The sequence below is a fragment of the Syzygium oleosum genome, unplaced genomic scaffold (genome assembly GCF_021117445.2).
Source record: "Syzygium oleosum isolate NSW1041296 unplaced genomic scaffold, Sole_v2.1 Sole_v2.03, whole genome shotgun sequence".
Classification (NCBI taxonomy): domain Eukaryota; kingdom Viridiplantae; phylum Streptophyta; class Magnoliopsida; order Myrtales; family Myrtaceae; genus Syzygium; species Syzygium oleosum.
Genome location: NW_026607487.1, coordinates 3,440,690 through 3,461,627, shown reverse-complemented (window position 1 = coordinate 3,461,627; position 20,938 = coordinate 3,440,690). Strand labels below are relative to the sequence as shown.

Below are 20,938 nucleotides of genomic sequence, written 5' to 3'. Positions count from 1 at the left end.
TAAAAGAAGTAACATAGGTAATTTTCTTTACAAATAGTTTTTTTGACACTTCCGAGCTTATTGAAATTTAACAGCTCAGAAAAAAATATATTTTTAGACACGGAACAGTAAAGTTCTACCATACAATGTGGTTGACCATGGCCAGCGGATCAAGTGATGGCCCTACCACACAATAAAAGCTCCGAAAATCTTAAGAATTGCACCTTTTTTTCTTTTTTTTCCGGATTTATCTCAAACTTATTATTGCCAGATGAGAGTACATACAACAAGGAAATGGAGAATCAAGTTTACAAAAGATGTTTATTTATTTATGCTTTCTTCATGAATTATCGAAATATTACAAGTACATTATACACTAGACTTGCAAACTTAACAACACCATACCGACATGCATCGTTTATTTATGAGTTTTATCATGCAGATCAAGCTGAAAGTACATACTAGTAAGGATAGTCTCCCCCATACATCCAAGGAAAAAATAGGAGTTCAAAGGCATAATCGATAGCCTATTGATTTTCAATAACCGAATTGGTGTGCCGACATTTGGTCCATACTTCACAATGGCAAGGGGCACACGAAGAGCGATGTCACATAACCTTTGAGCTTGGTTCCCGAATGGGTGTAGTTATCTCCATCACTGTATAACACATCCATCGCCCGCGAGAGATTGAGACTTCGTGTGAGAATCGGGGTTGGGACCGCGGTTGGACGAAGAAACTCTTCATTGGTGTCCTTCCAGGCATCAATAACTCGTTTCTGAAGTTCCTTCTCAGCTTCTTGCTCCGAGATACCGTGTTCTTTCATGAGCAACTCCACTGCAGATACTAGGTGCCCCCTCTTTTGCTCAAACTGCATGTCAAACAACATTGGTGTTATTAGATTAGGTGGTGGTTGATCTAATTTTAAGAGATTATTTTTTGTTTTTATTATACGTGGTGAGACGCAATGTCATCCATGAGCCTACAGATGGTTTCTGCGGCCTTCACAATCTTACAGCCACCAAGCGACCATTCAAAGGCATGTTTTGTGACCACATCGCCCATTCCCAAAAGTGATGTAGTCGCCAACATTCCATAGCCAGTCGTTATTAGTTGAAGGGGCATGTACTCCTCCAATGTTGGAGTGTAGTTGGTATGGAACCATTTGGCTTCTTGAAAGAATGCTCGTGCTTGCTTCTTCATCTAAGAAATTACACATAAACAAGAATGTTGGATTTCGAAGTAAAGAGTGCGTTTGATGCATGTAAAGTGTACCAATGATGCTCACGGCTTCTTTTGCATAGACGAGGCGGTACGATCTTCCTTTTTTGGCCAATCTATTCCCAATTTCTTCATAGAGATGGAGAAGCTCCTTGTAATAAGCTTGCATATACTCTGGTAGTCCATCCATGGCATCAACATCCCACCTAAATTCGAGGCCTAAAAAATGACACACTTGACTCTATACAAAATTGATTAAATTCAGAAGTTTGAGAAAGAGAATATGGATTAAGTACTTCTGGATTGCTTCAGTGATGAGTACAAGTTCTTCTAATGTGCCATAGACGTCGTAGATATCGTCAAGAATGGAAGTCAAGGCGATCACTTTGGTTAGTATATCTCTGGCCACGGCGAACTCCGGCTCAAAATAAATGCCAGAGATCCAGAAGAACAACTCCACAATCCTGTCTCTAGCAAATGGGAACTTCCTTGGAACATCTATATCCTTCCACCACCTATGATTAAACAAACATGAGCGGTATTGGAAATACTTTAGCCCAATGACTTCGCATAGTTTAAACTCCTTTTTCACTTGTAAAGGACTTTAAAAAAGCACTATTTAGAAGGGTAAATTGAAACTAGACTAGTAAACCTTTGAAACAACAAGAAAAATCGATAGTTTGGGCATGGTTAAAACACAATCTAGAAGCTAAATTTAGATTATGCTATCACATGAAGTTATTGAACCTTGTAACGTTGCCGAGTTCCTTCTGGTGTTGCTCTTGCAGTAAGTTGAAATCTAGGTTAGCCAAAGCGAGCAAGACTTCATCATGTGAAGGCTCTTCTTGGTAGAGTGGAATATAACACCTCGCCTCGAGCCTCGGCAACCCCTTGCGAAGTGGCTGCTCTAGGGCATGAGTCACTTGTTTCACAAGACTAGTGCTCACTTTGCTTTCATTGACTGATTCAAGGTGAGTTATAGCAAAAGGAAGTGCTTCTTCCAAGATAGAATCACCATGACATCTTAAATGGCAAGCTTCATATAGGCTAAGCAATCCGCGCACATCGCTTACGAGCGATTCCTTGAAGTTCCCTTCACTATCCTTAAATTTGTTAAAGACCTCTGCGCGACCAACCAACATGGGAAAAAGATGTAATCGACAAGAAATTAATAAGGTAATACGCCTGGTTAATTGTTCAGATTTTCTTTAACTTGTTTCTCCTAAAATTCGATAGGGCAATTGAAGGACTTTTATGGGTATCTTACCGGATTGGTTCACTACATTGAAGACTTACCCGATGAAATATTGTAACCTTGTTGTCGCAACAATCGAAAAATAAGAGCAACCATGTGAAGGTCGTCTCCCCTAAAATCTCCATGATCAAGTCGGAAGTAACTTTTGCGAATTTGTTCTAATTGCTCATCAATGTCACGTTCAAAATGGTAGTCAATTCCCAAGCGCTGGATCTGATCAATCAAGTGAAGCATCTGTGAAGGCTTACCCACGACATTAGTCAGCATTTTTCTCACCTTTCCTTTCAGCTCCTCAGTTTTTTCCTCCACTCTTCCAAGGAATTTGAACTCCTGCAAATATATCATCCGCTATTTCTAATAAAAGCAAGCATGAGATACGCATTTTGAACAAAATAAACTTGATTTTGATGACCCCGTGTGTGTATCCTATCTAGGTATTTCAATTGTATTCACATGACATGCAAGATTTAGACCCATGAGATACGTATCTTGTGTCAATTTAGTCATAAACTTTTTAATTTAGCTAATTTAGTTCTAAACCTTTTGACAATTTGCCAATATAGTCCATTCGACTAATTTTGATCGGAATATGACTTGAACGCCAGCCATCTTACGTGGCACAGTCGACGCTGATGTGGAAAGTTATTTTAATTTTTCAATTTCTTTATTTCATTTTCTTTCTTGTCTTCTTTTCCTTTATCTTTTCTTTTCTTTTCATTGTTAAGGTTCGGTAGGGGGCCGTCGGCCACCGGCCAAGGCTTAGCGACCCCCGTTGGCAGCTAATGAGGGTCACGGCCCCCGCTAGCCACTAGGCAAGGGCTTGCTGCCCTCGCACGGGATAGGCGAAGGCTGCAAGTCCTTACTAGTCATGATGAGAGTTTAGCCCTCACCCAGATGTGCGTGAGGGCCATGCTGCTAGCGAGGGAGCCCTTACCTAGTGGCTGACAGCCTCCTGGCCGCCCCTAATAATAAAAACAGAAAAGAAAGATATTAATAAAAAAACTCAATAAATTCTTTTTAAAAAAATTCACGTTAGTATCGACCGTGCCACGTAGGACAGCCGGTGTCTATGTCATCAATATAACATCAAAATTTGCCGGATGGACTACATTGGCAAATTATCAAAAGGATTATGACTAAATTGATCAAATTGAAAAGTTTAGGACATAATTGGCACAAATACAATAGGTTTAAGAGCTTTTTGGTAATTCCTCCCATGGGAACCACGACCATATGACAGGAGGGAGTTAAATGCCATATTGTGACGTTTCTTGGAACGGAGGACATTTTGTGGTCGGTGAAGCTTTAAGAGTGCTTCGGACTAAAATTACAAATGTTATGTTCGAACGAGAGTCATCATAAACCCGTAAGCGACTACACAAAGATACACAACGTGATCAATTTCTTGTTGCTTTATCAAACACTTGGCATTGATGTGGTGGCATGTGGACGGGACACAAGTCCTGCAATAAATTCTTGTAGAAGAAAATGGAAACAACACTTATGCGCGCGTGCAGAGAAAGAGAGAGTAGATGTTCTCCGACGAGGTGCCACAGGAGCATGAGTAGGTTTATGATGGCCGGACAGCTTCCAGGCCTTACTGTCTGACGGCGGAGAAAATCGAAGGAGAAAAACCACTAACCACTGAGGTGGAGGGAGAAGCATATCGAACGAAGTAATCACCCCATATGCTCGGATGATAACCCGCCGACCGACGTTCGATCGCGTGGCCTGTTCCTTCATAGGGATGAGAAGATGGGATTGCTGAAATCTGAAGAGACATTTCTTTTTAGCTAATTTCTAGATTTAGGTGTCTGAACAAATATAGATGAAGAACACTAGAGGGTAGAGACTTTTCCGTGAGTGTCCAAACGTTATGGATGGGTATTTATAGGCCATAGAGTCCCATGTTGGAAAGGTCGAGCGGGTATAGAATAGAAAACGCAATGGTTTGTTTCATCAAAATGCGTTCTTTCCGGTGTAGTTTCTATTTGGTGATGAGTCTCGAAATATCATTTAATTTTGTCAAGTCAGCTACCGGTCTTGGTTTATTATAGTAATTCAGATCCGGAGTCTTAAACCTCGTTGGGTATTGTCAATCCAATTCGTACTTAATTGTAGATCAGTAAGCATATAATAATGTACTCGAGTTTAGGGTATCTACATATAGATTGATGCCACACAGCTGACAAAACAAGAAGACAAGCACTGCCGTTTCGTCTCTTTCTCAAAGGACAAAAACATATTATGTAGATGAAGAACACCAGCGGGTGGAGACTTTTCAGTGAGTGTCCAAACGTTATGGATGGGTATTTATGTTAGCGATACTTTAATCGATAATGTGAAAATTCAAGATCAAAGCATCTTCAATCTTCATGATTTATTCACGACAAGAGGGATGAAGAAACATATTTTTATCCATAGCAATACTTTGGTAAAGGGATTGTTGCAGAAATGAGAGTAACGAAGAAATCCGATTTCTCTCCCTTAACCCACTTTTTCTTAACGTATATTATCTGATGGAGGATATAATACAACTTTCGTTGTCTATGTAGGTGGAGAGAGGACTAGACTCCTTTTATAAGCTATCGATAGGTGCCTTAAATAAGTGTCTTCCATCAAAGTACATAGAATATTCTACCTTTATAAAAGTTGCAACTTCTCATATTTTATATTTATAAAAGTCGCAATTTCTCATATGCTATCTTTGTAAAAATTGCAACTTTTCATAGCTAAAATTTTTTCTAGCTTTTAAATAATTATTAAACCATTAATAATATCATGTGGGCTACAATTATTCTTACATTCTCCCACTTGTTCCGTTTGACCTTTCTTTCATAGTTTAATAAATGCCATAATGTGCACAATAACATTGTGCTAAAACCTTTCTTAAAATAGCTATCACATAATAATCACAATTGAGTAAAGAAAACAAATGCAAGTCATAACGGTTGGATGTCATTAATCGACACAGTCCCTTTCATGTACTACAATTATAGTTCTCTACTTAACATTATCCATAAATGAGAAATATCGTAACAGTCCAACTATAATGTCTTTGTTAGAGACTCTCCTGTTAAACATTCATCTATTTCCATCATGTATACTAAATAGAAAACAAGAAATATCACAAGTTTTATGGAAAGACTTTTCATTATCGCTACTTTCATTGATAATAGCAACCGGTTATTCAACTTGAAGTGCTAAATCAAGATTTAGAACACCTAAGTGAAATTGGACTTGTTCACTCTAATTAGAGAAATTCATTCCATTTAATAAAGGAATATATGAAGCATGCGAATGAAGAGAGACGGGTACAGATACTTTAAATGTGCAAGACAACAGTTATACATTAATGCTTTGAGAATATCACATAATCTTATTCAAATTAAACAATACATGTACATCATAGGTCTCCTTTGAGTGATCCTACAATATACATTAAATCATAACGATGCTACTAACTTTTATTTGGTAATTATAAATACACCTCATTAAAATTTATTTGTTATCTTTGGATATACAAACAAATCTAACAAGATGTATGAATTACCAACTACGACGTTCATAAATTATAAGAAATTGATTAATCTTTGGGTGAATCCCTGAGTTTTTATAATAAATTAACTCCAATATACCCATGACACCATATGTAATATATCAATTTCAGTCACAGCATCAATTAATCATGGGTAATCAAATGAAATATTATATAATTTAAAAAATTCAAGAGACCATAAGGTTCGGCCACTTTGGTGATTAACAAACCATTCATAATTAAAATTTTAAATTGTAATACACAATAATTGTTTCACCATTTGATTATCTCTAAATGTTAAGCTTTAATCACTTTGGTGATAAAATCATCATAAAGGTATGAGAATCAAATTATACATTACGATGCCTTAAGAATATACATGTCAATTCATATATGAATATATGAATACATATAGCAAAACAATTAACGTGCTATATAACATGAAAAATATATACACAAAGAGCACTAAATCCAAACAATAATTTACATGCGATTCATTAAGCAAGTACTTGTATTAATCAATTCGATGTATATATCTTTAATGATTCTTAATGGGAGAACATTGACAAAACCATATATATTTTAATAATCGAAAAAATCACGAGATCTTAAACCATGCCTTGACACTAACTGCTAGCGCTAATGTAACCAATAATGAGGAAATTCAACATCAAAGAATAATACCACAAAAAATCCAAAATTGGTATATTTATGACAAATTTACCCAAAATTAATTTTTTAATCATCAAAAATCCCAAACTGATACACCCGTGACAATTTTACCCTCTGCTAGTTTTCGTTAAATTTTACCGTCAAATTTTTGAATTAGATGACACATAGCAGTTGATGGGTGTACCAGTTTAGAATTTTACCCTCCGTTTGTCACATGTGTACCAGTTTGATGTATTTCGTGGTATTAATCCAATTTAATGTAGGGTAAATTTGTCACAAATATACCAGTTTGGGAGTTATAGTGGTCAAAAAATTAGTTTAGCATAAATTTGTCACAGGTGTACCAGTTTGGGGTTTTTGGTGATCAAAAAATTAGTTTTAGGGTAAATTTGTCACCGGTATACTAGTTTAGGATTTTTTGTCACAAGTGTACCAAAAATAATTAATAAACCATTATAATATATCATGAGGCTACAATTATTCTTACAACTATGTCGGAAAGGTCAAGCAGGTATGGAACAGAAAACTGAATAGTTTATTTTATCAAAACATGTTCTTCCCCATGTAGTTTCTATTTTCGTGATGAGTCTCCAAATATCATTTGATTTTACCATGTCAGCTACCAGTCTTAGTTTATTACAGTAATTCAGATCCGGAGTCTTCACCAGCTCATTGGCTATAGTCAATTTGTACATTATTGCAGATCAGTAAGCATAAAATAATGCACGCGAGTTTATGACGCCTTTAGATTGATGTCACACAGCTGATAAAACAAGAAGATAAGCACTGCCATTCCGTCTCTTACTCAAAAAGATCAATCATATTTTATATATATAAAGAACAGTAGATTGTAGAGACTTTTCTTTCAGTGTCCGAAACCTTATCGATAAAAGTTTATTTTATCAAAACACGTTCTTCCTCGTGTAGTTTCTATTTCGGGATGAGTCTCTAAATATCATGTAATTTCAAAGTCTGAATGATATACCTTGTTATTCATGTATAGTACAGAGAAGTTGAATAGCTCATGAATGCGGCCATGGAAATAGGACAGCTCTCTAAGAATTTGACCTGACTGTGGTGCGGACTGTCAGAGCTGATGCATGTTCGTGATTGCTTCTCCACTATTCATTCTGCAAGAAGAGGCTCTGCTCTGTTTTCTCAATTGGGTCTAACGTGCAGAGAGCAAAAATTTAACCTTCGATTGTGTCCGAGGTCGATTCAATGGCCCCATTCCTCTGCGAAAAGGTGTTTTTATCATGCTTTGTTGTTCCTGACTTGGAATAATTCGCGAGGACGATGGTGCATGTGGAAGTTATTTCGGAACTTGTAGTCGTAAAACATTTCATACATTTGTTGGGTGCATGGATTCATGGCATTTCCGCTGCAACGCAGTACACTTTTGAGGGGGGAAGAGTCCATTTTAGAAAAAAAGTCTGATACTCTACTCGTTATATGTACATGAACTGAGTAATAAATTTAGAGGGGAAGTTGACTTTGCAATAAAGAAGACCACCCGGAAGCTTATCCAGGAGATGTTTTTTTTTGTATTTGCATTCACGCCTTTTGGAAAGAGCCGACCCGAGCTAATTCATCAGATTTCGATATTATCGACCATTATGGCATTGGGTGTATTGGGATTTAGAAATATTTTACGATGAGCGTGCAAGAAAACGGTGCCAATTGGAAGGGCCGTCACTCAACAAATAAAAGTTACTCTAGAGACGGATTTTCCTCTTACTATAAAATTTCACTATTGTCGATTTTATTCTTCGTGTCTAGGACGTAGTCCTAGATCATTAGATAGAAAGTTCACGACCCATGAGCCTTCTACCTCCACGCGGCATTGCTTCGTCAGGCTTTCACCCATTGCGAAAATTCTCAAGCCTATAGTGAGTTATAGACAGAGTTTGAAAATGTCAAATCTTGAATGAAAAAAATTTGCCAGTATCAATTATCAGTACTAGTGATGACTTTCACCACGTTAAGGTGACACTCTATTGTTGAGTTATATTCATTCCTTACTCCCATCAAGAAATCGAACTGACTAAACCTATGACAAAGGGGGTTGTGATGGCTGGATCCACCCACAATAATCTTGCATCTTCAAGAAAAGGGCTTATAAAACGAAACCATGAAACACAAATAAAGAATGGGCAGTGAGAGGGGACTGTTATGGACTTTTAATGCCTTTTTCTTTGTTACAACTACAAACCGGCTCCTGCAATGTTGGTTCTAGGCTTCTAATCTGGAACTTATCCATTGTGAAGCTGCTCACCCTTTTAAGTTGGTGATTAGAAAACAAACAAAAGAATCAATCGGTGTTATGTTTTATACTTCCGTATCACGAAACTTCTCAATTCACCCACCCCATTCCACACGCATCGTGTCCCATCATCTCTTCCATCATCCGATTGTGATGTTACTTTTCTAAAGATTATACTTCATGCTGTTCCTAGTTGTGACCTTTGAATCCTTCCATTATCCGACTGACGCCTCCCAAATTAACTCTGTCCTTTCAAAAGATTGAAAGGTTAATATAACGAAAAATTTCAAATCGATTTACTTGTGATAATTTTATTTTAAATTAATTTTTTTATCATCAGAAACTTTAAACTGATATATATATGATAAATTTACTCCAAATTAATATTTTGACCATTAAAAACCCTAAACTGATACATTTGTGACGAATTTACCCTCCGTTAGTTTTCGTTAAATTGAATTAATATCACAAAAAATCACAAATTAGTAGACCCGTGACAAATGAAGGGTAAAACATAAAACTGATACATCAGTCAACTGCCATGGTCATTTAACAAAACAATTTGACAATAAAATTTAATGGAAACAAATTGAAAGTAAATTTATCACATCACAGGTGTACCAATTTGGGGTTTTTTTATAGTTGAAAAATTAATTTAGGATAAATTTATTATAATTGTACTAATTTGAGATTTTTCGTAATATTAACCCAAGATTGAATTAGCCAATTTCTTGTTCTTCTTCTTGTCGAGTCATATTTTCAAATTTCAAACTCCAAGAGCAAAAATTAAAGAAAAAAGTCACCCATCACTCCTAATGCCCGTAAACTGGTCAGTCACCTAAAGTCTATTGCTCTACTTGTTATATGTACATGTGCTGAGAATTACAATTGAGAATTTTATAAAAAATAATGAAGTCGAACGCTCCAAAATAAGTAGATGATGTCCAACTTGAGAACTTTTGCAAAAATAATACATATGATATAGCAATTAAATAAGAGGTTTATATGACAAAAGTTAGGTCCGTTTCCAAGTCAACCCTAGAACCGGTCTAAAATCGGCCTAGAATCGGCTGGTTTGGTTCCAAACCAGTTCTAAGGTCGACCGGTGCGGTTCCCGGACCGGAACTTATCCATTGTGGAGCCAGTCACCCTTACGAGTTGGTGATCAGAAAACAAACAGAAGAATTCTTTTTTGTTATGTTTTATTTTACTATAGACTCTCTCAATTCCACGGAACTTCTCAATTCACCCACCCCGTTGCACGCGCATCATGTCCCATCGTCTCTTCCATCATCCGATCGTGATGTTACTTTTCTATTACTTTTCTAAAGATTATCCTTCATGCTGTTTCTAGTCCTGACGTTTGAATCCTTCCATCATCCGACTGACGCCTCCTAAATTAGATCGGCCATTTTTTGGATCCTTTCCAAAGATCGAATTAGCTAAATTTTGCTTTTGTCTTCTTCTTCTTGAGTCATATTTTCGGTAATAAATCATACATAACTCAACTTGGCTCTAGTTAAGAGTTCGTTCCACGAGTTCCATACCATGTCACTGCTCAACCCAACCGACATTGTCGGGATAATCTTTTGCTTATTCTTCTCTTTTTTCGGTTAGGGCTAGTGTTTGTATCAATTGTTTATGCGACATGCGATTTAGATTCGTCCTATTGTAATGGATGCTTGCTTTAACTGATGTATTTTGAATTTCGAACCCCAAGAGCAAAAATTAAATAGAGCAATCACTCACCACTCCTAACACCCGTAAAGTGGTCAGTCACCTAATTAACTAAAGTCTTATTACTCTGCTTGATACATGTAAAGGGCTGAGTATTGCAATTGGGGAGGAAGTTGACTTTGGAGAATTTCTAATGCGAAGTGGTTGGCGTTTTTACCATTATCGACGACACCTCTGATGTGCATTGCGCATCGGAAAAACTAAAATTCTTCACGGAAGCAATTGAAAGGTACAATCGGCACACGGATGCTTTTCTCGGTTTACCAATTCTAAATTACTTTATTCTTATTCAATCAAAACTTGAACTCAATTGATACGTCGATTTCCAAAGGTGGATTGCAAAGGTACATGCTAACGTGCTACAAGACACTTCCTGATTTGTATGGTGAAAATTGGCTAAGAAATGACCAGAAAAGGACAATCATACCGCCTCTCCTTTCCAAAAGAAGTGATAAGCCATTGAACGTTACATCAATCGAATGCAATGTTTACTCTGTCCACATGCAACAAAAAGTCGGAGTTTTAGATAAGGATGAGAGACCGTCATATATCCAGCTCCATCAAATACATTAAAACTCGAATATTGACGTAGCTTTACCCACAAATGAAAAATCAAGTGAAAGCGTACTTTGCCAAAGCCAAAAGGTTTCACCAAAATCGCGTACCGACGATGGAGGAGTACATGCCCATAGCATTAGCAACCGCTGGTCTTGAATTGCTATTCCGGACATCGATTCCGGAAATTGGAGATATCATAACAAAAGATGGTAAAAGTTTTAGCAGTAGTCGGTCGGCTCATGGATGACATCGTCGGACACAAGGTATATAAAAGCTATACTAGTGAACAACATTAACTTATCTAAATTTTGTCCGATAGAATTTATCAATAGGTGAAGAAAAAAATAATTTCCACGAGAAATTTGTTTACAGTTTGAGCAAGAGAGAAGTCCTGTCGGATCTTTAGTGGAGTGTTCATGGAGCAAATCAGAGCTGCAGAGGAAGAGGCTAAGGAGGAACTCTGTAAGCAAGTGGTCGCTGCTCCATGGAAGGACATTAACGAAGAGCTGTGCCGCCCGACTATTCATCGTCCCCATGTGAATCCTCAATCTCACATGATCCGTCCATGAGCTGTGTAAATGATTGAAAAAGGTTGCCGTCCACGGTGACCGGCCGAAGAAGAAGGGAAAAGAAAAGAAAAATTAAAATTTCGATATTAAGAAAAAATGTGTTTATAAGGCTAAAGAGAGAAATGGGTTGGAAATGGTAACCACACTCGATCCATTAAACCCCTTTGTTTTAGGCCTTACACTTTATAACATATTTAAAATATGCCCTTTAAAATTAGAGTGATTCATATATGATCAATTTATTTTTTAACTGGGTCATATATGGGTTTAAAATCCATTTTGATAGGTCTAGGAGTGACACAGAGTGACGTGTGTAGTGTGAGACGTGAGTGTCTTGAATGTCCTTATAATAATAAAAGAGAGTGTATATTGTGAGTGAGTGTCCACTTTGTATTCCACAAGTTGTATCAGAGCCGCGCCTCTCAAGTTCAACATAGAGTTTCTTCATCCATTGAACTGCGGCTAAAATGATCGTGCTCTAGCTTCGTGAAATGCATAACTCACAAAACTTCCGGGAGCTCACGTCACATTTATTTCCTTAAGGCTGGGTTCTCAAATCTCTTGTCAATTAGAATGAGACCGGCATTCTCTTTACCATGATCAAATTGACGGTTGTTGCACGTAGATGCAAGAGGAGCTCTGTACCACAAGTTTGTCATTGGCCTACTTCATAGACACTTTTTTTGTGAATGTGAACGAGGAGTTCATGAGGAGTTTTCAGCTAAATTCATTTATATACGTAATTTTCATTTCATCTAGCATTTGAAGAAGTTCAAATCTTGACTTAAGCTATTATCTGAAAGCAAACATATGGGACTATAGACTAACGAATCGGTATCTGGTAAGATTATTAGGTCACGGTGGCAAAATATTGTCGAGTACCATGTCATAATACGGGAGCTGATATATTCTCTCAGCTTCGACTTTAACAATATATAAAGTTCCTCTGGCATGCGAAAAAAGATGCCGGATTAATCGAAACGGTTTCGACCAAAAAAAAAAATCGAAACGTTTACCAGAGGAGCTTTATGTCAAGGCCCTATCCAACCAAACGAACAGATTCTACGAGGGAATTACTTTGGCTGTGCCAGCGCACGCCAGCTCCTACCAAAGCGCAACCCCATCAAAACAAATTTGGTCAAGTTGTTAATGGGCTTTTCGACCCAGAAAAAAGAAGAAGTTGTTGTCAATGGGCTTTTATGGGCCCAAACCGGAAGCCCAAAAGGCACATCAGTATTTGTTTGGGCCAGAGCCCGTTATCATGTCTATCGGTTCTTTCCGGGTCGAATCGGCAGTTCAGCGAGATCGAAACGTTTCTAAGGCTGCGCATGACAACTTGCCAAACAGTGTTTGATTCTGTTCTTTTGTTCCCAGAATCAGTTTGGGAACAGAAATGCGTTTGTTTAATTTTTTGATTAGGCACAATTTTGTCAAAAATTGTTCCTAATCGATTTTGGAAACGAGAATCGAATAAAAAAAAAGTAGCTTCTTGATTCTGGGAACAATTTTGAGAATCAATTTTTTTTTCTTCTTCCTTTTCTTGGTTTTTAATTTAGCTTCTAATGTCCGGCCCGAGGACCGCCCTTGCCGGATCTAACGAGAATAAAATATTTTAATAAAATATATTATTAATAAAAAATATTTTACCGGCCATGGCCAACGACCAGGCCATGGCCATAAAAAAGAAAAATATATATTTTTAATAAAAAAATTTTAATAAAAAAAATATTTTACCTGCCATGGCCGGTGATCAGGCCATGGCAAAAAAAGAAAAAATATATATTTTTAATAAAAATATTTTAATAAAAAATATTATTAATAAAAAAATTATTTTACCGGCCATGGCCAGCGACCAGGCCATGGCCAAAAAAAATAAAAATGTATATTTTTAATAAAAATATTTTAATAAAAAAAATTATTAATAAAAAAAATATTTTACAGGCCATGGCCGGCGATCAGGCCATGGCCAAAAAAAAGAAAAAAATATATTTTTAATAAAAATATTTTAATAAAAAAAATATTTTACGAGCCATGGCCGGCGACCAGGCCTTGGCCAAAAAAAATAAAAATATTTTAATAAAAAATATTATTAATAAAAAAAATACTTTATCGGCCATGGCCGGCGACCAGGCCATGGCCCAAAAAAATAAAAATGTATATTTTTAATAAAATATTTTAATAAAAAAATTTATTAATAAAAAAAATATTTTACAGGCCATGGCCGGCGATCAGGCCATGGCCAAAAAAAAGAAAAATATATATTTTTAATAAAAATATTTTAATAAAAAAAATATTTTACGAGCCATGGCCGGCGACCAGGCCATGGCCAAACAAAATAAAAATATTTTAATAAAAAAATATTATTAATAAAAAAATTATTTTACCGGCCATGGCCTAAACCGACCATGGCCAAAAAATAAAAATATATTAATAAAAATATTATTAATAAAAAAATATTTTACGGTCATGGCTACGCGACTGAGCCATGCAAAAAAAAAAAAAAAATACTTTTAATAAAAATATTATTAATAAAAAAATATTTTACGGTCATGGCCGGCGAGCAGGCTATGGCCAAGAAGGAGGAAAAGAAAAAAAGAAAAGAAAAAAAAGAAAGAAATATTAAAATATTTAAAAATATTATTAATAAAAAGAAATTTTGTAGCGTTACCAAACGCATTTATGTTCTTTTTCTATTCCAGGGATGGAATTTTGGGCCGTTAAACAAACGCCTTAAAATGCTCAGAATCAATTCCGGGCACAGAATCAAAAAGAATCATTTTTGACCAGAATCTGTTCCCGGGCACAGAATCGTTGTCATGCGCAGCCTAAGCCTCAATCAAGGGAAAAAGCAATAAAACCACAAAAAAACCCTAAATTCTTACTGTTTGTTCATATGTTATGATATGAATATACCGCGTCAATTCGTTATGTTCCATTGATACAGAGCCAATTCCAATAGACTTGATAAATTTTTCCTCTATTAATTTTCTTTAAATTTTATCGTCAAATTACTGAGTTGGATGATATGAGACGGTTGACAAGCGTACCAATTTAGGATTTTGCCCTTTGTCACAGATTTATCAATTTTTGATTTTTCGTGATATTAATTTAATTTAATAAAAAGTAAATTTATTATAAATATTTGAGGTAAATTTATCTGCTACGTTAGGTTTAGAATTATTCGTGGTATTAAAATTTTTTTTTTAAGTATTAATCAGCTGAGCAAGGGAGAAGCGGGTTTTGGATTTTCACACGCGCTCTCTCTCTCTATCTCTAAAAGCCTCAAAGGTAACGAGGTTCGTCGTGCTCTGCAATGGCGGATTTCCAGACCTCGACCCACCGAGCCAAGTGGATATTCACTCCTCATGATCTGGTAAATCCTCTTCGCATCTTCTCAATTCGAGAACCCAAACAATCTGGAAGAAATTCTCGGCTGTAGACTCCCGTTCGGTTGCCCAGAAATGCTGGTTCTACTGTTGATTGATGCTTGCTTGAAGCGATCGATTTGAAGGGGCTGAATGAATTTCATGCTGCGAAATCGCCTGCGTGCTTCTCAGCGCCTTTGTCGAATATAGGCTTGTGCAGTCTGCTGATGAGCTTGTGGGAATTCCGTGATTTGGTGTGGTCGTTCGTTGTGCTTGGTGGATGTGAAATTTCCGGGTCCTATCTTGTGCTGGCCTTGTTGGTTTTTTTTTCTTGGGTGAGTGAGTAAATTGGTTTCTGCTTTGTGCTGGTGCAGGCTGAAAAGTACAAGGCTGCTAATCAGAGAGCGATAGAAACTCTCGAGAAGGTTCGGGTTTCTTCTTATGTCGTCTTCGGGCCTTCTGTCGACCCGCGCGTCGCTCCGCAGCTTTTGCTCGTGCGGTTTTCGATTCGTTAGGTTTGATGTTTCGTTGGTCTCCGCTCGATCCTAGAAGAGCGCCGTGCGAAGTGCACGGGAGGTTGGCCGGTGTTGGATTTGTGACTGCTTTTCTTTGCTTATGAGAAATTGTTCAGAAATCTTGTGCAAATTGCTTCCAGGGAAGCAAAAGGAGTCATTTCCTTCTTGGTTAAGTATGAAAGAAGAGAGTGCTTGAACGGGGACATTCTTTGTTACCTGGCCTCTAGCTCAGAAACTTGCCCATGTTCTTTTGAGTTAAGCTCATCAAGCAATTGGTCTTGAATCTCGATTGATAATACTGAACTACAGTGAGATTCTTCTTGTTGTTGAGTGGGTTATTACGGATTGGATGCCATAGAGGTCTCATCATCATCTCATTGTCATGTTTTCTCTGGCTTTTTCAATTGTTTCGAGTCCCTTCAAATATGAAGGATGAAACCTTTAATTGTATTGTTTAGTGATGAAAATTTGCTGATATGATGTGAAGTATGGAGCGACACGCATGGAAGTAGATGTCGATGGATCGTTGTTATACCGCGAGGCTCAAGTTAATTCGAATGGTAATTCCTTTTCTTTTGCAGAGCTGTAACTCTTTCAGATGTTTTCCTGGTGGAAATTGTTTAGCCACTCATTGCATTCTCTCCCATAGTGATTTGAATCCAACAATTTTTCTACTGCCTAATTTATTCTACTCTCAACAGACAAGCATTCCCGTCCAAAAGCACTTAACATTGAGGAAGAACAGTTTTTGAGGATGTTCTATGAAAATAAACTTCGAGAAGTTTGTGGAGCCTTTTACTTTCCACATAAAATTCAGGTATGGTCTCCTTATGTGCAGTATCACGATAACAGCTAACATTGATGTAATTACAGAGTAAAATTTTTACTTGGATTTTGGATTTTGCTTTGGCAGGCAACAGCTCTCATATACTTCAAAAGGTTCTATCTACAGTGGTCGGTCATGGAACATCACCCAAAGGACATCATGTAAGATTCAATGATGCCGATTTAATTCTATCTGAAATTATGGCTATGGTAATTGATTGCATCTGGAAATTATTTGCATGTATGTTTTTGTGCATGTGTTAGATCGAGTTGCCTATTGTATACAGATTTTATATGAATCCCTATTGGACTTGCTAATTACTCACTGCCATGTTCAGTCCAGTTGCCTTTTGCATGAATGTTTCTGTGCATGTGTTAGATCGAGTTGCCTATTGTATACAGATGTTATGTAAATCCCTATTTGGACTTGCTAATTACACACTGCCATGTTCAGTCCAGTTGCCCTTTCAAGTTTTCTGCGGAATCTGTAGCTTCAATATTCATTCTCATTGTCCTTTTCTTCTTTTGAGCTCATTGTGACCGTTTACTGGAAAATCTTATGATCTTGGAACTGAAATAAGTGCCTCTGTATGCACAGCTTAACCTGCATATATACAGCCTGTAAAATAGAAGAAAATCATGTATCTGCAGAGGAGCTTGGTAAGGGAATCTCACAGGATCATCAAGTCATTCTCAATAACGAGATGCTAGTTCTTCAGGCATGGTTATGCCTCCTCAATTGTATCATCTCTTCTATTCTTTTCTTTTACTTATTTTTAACTCAGTGCATCTTTTGCAGAGTTTAGAGTTTGATCTTATTGTATATGCGCCATATCGCTCAATTGAAGGTTTCACAGATGATGTTGGGGTAATTTTTTTTTATCTCTTCATCATATCCCTGAATAACATTGACATATTTGTTGGAATAATGTTATAACTGCTATTATGCTACGTGTCGCTTCCTTTCCCTTAATAATGTTAGTGCTGCAGGATTTCTGCCATGCAGATGATGACCAGCTTCAATTGCTAAAGGTGATTTCTGTATTCTCTGTACCCTCCAGATATCTTTAGCTTCTAGACTTGTCTTACTTTGGAATGAGTGTGTGAGTTGCGTATCCTCAGATTGTTTTCAAATGCATTTTATGTAGCTCTCATAGTTTGCTTAGCATTATTGAGTAGCTGTAGGCTTCCTATAATATCCTTCCTCAAAACACTGTATTACACTGACAGTGAGAGTTTGAGAGGTCGAGACTTGTGGAATTATTAATTGTCTGCTTAATGAGGCAGCTGGTCTCAAGGCTCAGCTTACTTTCTATCTCCAGAGACTGCCTGCGATTTAAAATTGAGGCCGCATTGCTCATATTGTATCCTTTTGAAATGACTTGACAAGAGATGACAATAAAGAAGTTAAATATTTTTTAACCTATTTGACAAGTACATTTCCAGTTTCCTTCATTTCAACTTCTGACTATATTCCTTGTCTAGAGACTTCCGTCTATCTGCAAATTAAATCCAATGTATAGCTAACAGTGAGGGAGACAGTTGAATAATTCATTTGGATGGAAAATTAGGTGAAATTAAGATTTGTTGCGGAAAACAAATTGGGTCATTTCCTTGAACCATTGTTCAATTGAGCGTATCTGCTTGTAGATGAACATGCCATTGAGAAATGCTAAATTGTTGCGCTGTTATATTCGTGTATGGGCAAGACCAATCTTTTGCACCTTATGGAACTGTATATCTACCTTGATAAACTTATAACTTCTTAACAGATCTAACTGAGTGGGAACCTTAGTTGTGGGTACAACATGTGGGAAGTAAAAACAGAAGCACCCCATATGCATCAACTTAGTTGCTTGAATTTAGAGAAGCATCACCCTTGGAAGGAAATTGAGGTTAAAGGCTACAATAAGAAGGTGGGTTGAGCCGACATCTGGCATTTCGCCATACCGCTGGGGGACATTCGTGCTCAGAAATATGCATGCTTTTGATGAACTTGAAATAGTGTTATTACATGGCTTGTGCCTTATGTACATGATAGCCTCTGACCCAAGCATTGTAGAATATTCGTTGAACAGTATATTAAGTCAATTGTTTCATTTTTTTGTTACTGCTTCATATTCAAGTCTTCGGCTTATTTATCTTACTGCTGCATATTATCTGTGTACTTTTGGAAATAGACTGCTCATATCATCCTTATGTTACTCTAATTATCTGCTTTATGGTTCTTGATCATTTCCAGGAAACTGCAAAAGAGGAAGTAGACAAAAGTATGCTTACTGATGCACCACTTCTCTTTCCTCCTGGACAGGTACTTCTTGCATTTTAGATAGTTTTTTGTGCTCCATTTCTTACAGTTCTACTTTTACTTGGTTCATGAGCCAATTTTTAGATATGCTTTCTAAATTTAAAACGTATCACCCGGCAACTTGCTTTCAATTTTTGAATAATTTCCCATGAGGTTTATAAGCTCCATATGAGGAGCATAGAGTTCTCCAAATAAAAAGGAGTTAAACTCATGTCAGATGCTTCAACGTGTTTAATGGGTATCTGGGCAACAGAGAAATTTGGTGCAGTAGCAATTGTGTAACCTTTAAAAATGTTGGCTACAATACCGATAATAGTGGATGCGTTTGGAAACTTTAACTGTTGAGTGGTTCCAGAGATCTTGGCCCCTACCTCGCTGAATGGATCCTTTAGAATTTCACCATACTTTGATGGTCTAGCTGAGCTCGCATGTCATATGCTTAATGGCTCTTTTTTGTTTTCTGGTGCAGCTGGCATTGGCGGCTTTGCGTCGTGCTAATGAGGTGCATAGAGTTCTTGACTATGAGAGGTAAGAGCTACTCAATTTTTTTAATGAAACCAACAACAAGAATTACTGTTGCCATACTCATTTCTACATTGGGGTAGCCAGTTGTTCTGCTTCTCTTGGTACCTTAGTTGTAATGATGATTGGGCCAATTGAAACTTATGCCTCTTTTCAGATACCTAGAGAACATGCTCGTACGCCAAAATTCAATCCACAGCAGCACAGAGCTCATTGAACATCTGAATGCCATAGATTCCTCGGTAAATACTCAAGTTTCCTCGCATTTATCTCAAAATTTGATCCAGCTTTATCTCCAGTAAAAGCATAACTGGTCTTGCAATTGCAATTCTACTTGACATGCAAGTCATGTGGACCAAGTTTTAGGTATTGATAAAATTTCTAATTTTTTCTTCTTGCTGCTGACTGAATAAAGGTTAGGACATATAAATTCCCTTCTGAGAAGGATATGAAACACATTAACAGGAAGCTGAGATCTTGTTGGGGCCTTAGTTCACATGATGAGTAATTCCTTCAAACCTTTTTCTTGTGATTTTTTTTTTTATTATCTATGACAATTGGCATGTGAAACTTATGAGATTGATGCTTTGCAGTAGTAAGAAACGAGACAAGAAATCAAAGCACAAATCCAAGCAGAGTGCAGATTAGATGCAAGATGGGTCGTCTCTTGCTTAACAGTATGTCATATGTATCTGTTGTGTACTGCTCTCATTTTTTCCATTCAAACTGTTCTGATTGCTTGGTTTATCCTGTTTTAGACTTTTTCTCAGAAATGCTTCAAGTTGTTCTTAAGAAACTAGTCGTTGATTTTTTGCAGGTGTCTGCACAGCTGACGTATTGTCATTAGTGCCACACTCGTCAAAATATGCATCTACTGCGACCGTGGGTGCTGAACTCACTCTTCAAAGCATGTTTTGCATCACGGAAAATATTCCACAGTATGGACGTGACAGAAGAAATTGGCATCTAGCAGGGTTTATTCGCAGCTGGAAACAGCTGTTGAAATGCAATTGATTTAGGAGTACTGCTGATCGGTGAAGTTGAGAATTTACATAAACTACTTTTGCGTATGTTGTGTTTATCCGTGATTGTAAATATGTTGTGTTTATCCGTGATTGTAAATCTGCTGGACGAGGCAGTCACGTATGCGTGACTTTGGGCTAGAGGATGAAAATTGTGCCGATTAGAATTGTCCTCTGTACTGGACCATAATTTTGTTACGAGGGGCGTCCCGAATTATAAGTTCCTGGGAAGTTATTCAGGAATTTATATCTTTACCGACTTTTCTCTTATTTACTGAAATTATATCACAAGGATGTTACCTCCAGTTTTAGCATTTCGTTCCACAGCAGGAAATCAGATGGTGGATTGACTTGCCTTCTCGAAGGGATGAAAGAGAGTGAGTTACGGGTTCTTTTTATTCTATTTACCAAAGAGTAAGCTACATATCTTGATGGATAGACTACATTACCCTATATAAACCCTAAATTTTGGATTGATTTCTAATTACTACCATTTTTTAATGTTGGAAATACGCAAAACCATTTAGATAAGTCATTTTCTGCTCATCTAACCACCCATTTAAAGTTTTTCTTAACATAATATGAAAACC

At 37.0% G+C, this 20,938-nt stretch overlaps 2 protein-coding genes across 5 annotated transcripts; one reads left to right on the top strand and one right to left on the bottom strand.

Moving 5' to 3' along the window:
• Positions 1–346: 346 nt before the first annotated feature.
• LOC115690990 ((-)-germacrene D synthase-like) lies at positions 347–4,237 on the bottom strand. The gene is made up of 7 exons (XM_030617519.2): positions 4,097–4,237; positions 2,496–2,784; positions 1,947–2,322; positions 1,496–1,714; positions 1,267–1,405; positions 933–1,181; positions 347–849 (listed from the first exon to the last, which is right to left on the bottom strand). Exons 1-7 carry the CDS (start codon positions 4,235–4,237, stop codon positions 556–558), a joined length of 1,707 nt encoding a protein of 568 aa, XP_030473379.1. The 3' UTR covers positions 347–555.
• A 10,792-nt stretch (positions 4,238–15,029) lies between these two features.
• Positions 15,030–20,255, top strand: LOC115690989 (cyclin-H1-1). Of its 4 annotated transcripts, none has more exons than XM_030617518.2 (14): positions 15,030–15,164; positions 15,531–15,581; positions 16,159–16,231; positions 16,373–16,488; positions 16,585–16,658; positions 17,095–17,215; positions 17,296–17,364; positions 17,487–17,528; positions 18,739–18,807; positions 19,274–19,332; positions 19,484–19,568; positions 19,742–19,830; positions 19,920–20,003; positions 20,144–20,255. In XM_030617518.2, the coding sequence occupies exons 1-13, from the start codon at positions 15,105–15,107 to the stop codon at positions 19,972–19,974; spliced, it is 963 nt and encodes a 320-aa protein (XP_030473378.1). In that variant the 5' UTR covers positions 15,030–15,104; the 3' UTR covers positions 19,975–20,003; positions 20,144–20,255. The 4 variants fall into 4 exon arrangements, with proteins under 4 accessions (XP_030473378.1, XP_056166126.1, XP_056166125.1 ...); XM_056310150.1 differs by lacking the exon at positions 15,030–15,164 and adding an exon at positions 15,227–15,410; XM_056310152.1 differs by lacking the exon at positions 15,030–15,164 and adding an exon at positions 15,236–15,438.
• The last annotated feature ends 683 nt before the right edge of the window (positions 20,256–20,938 follow it).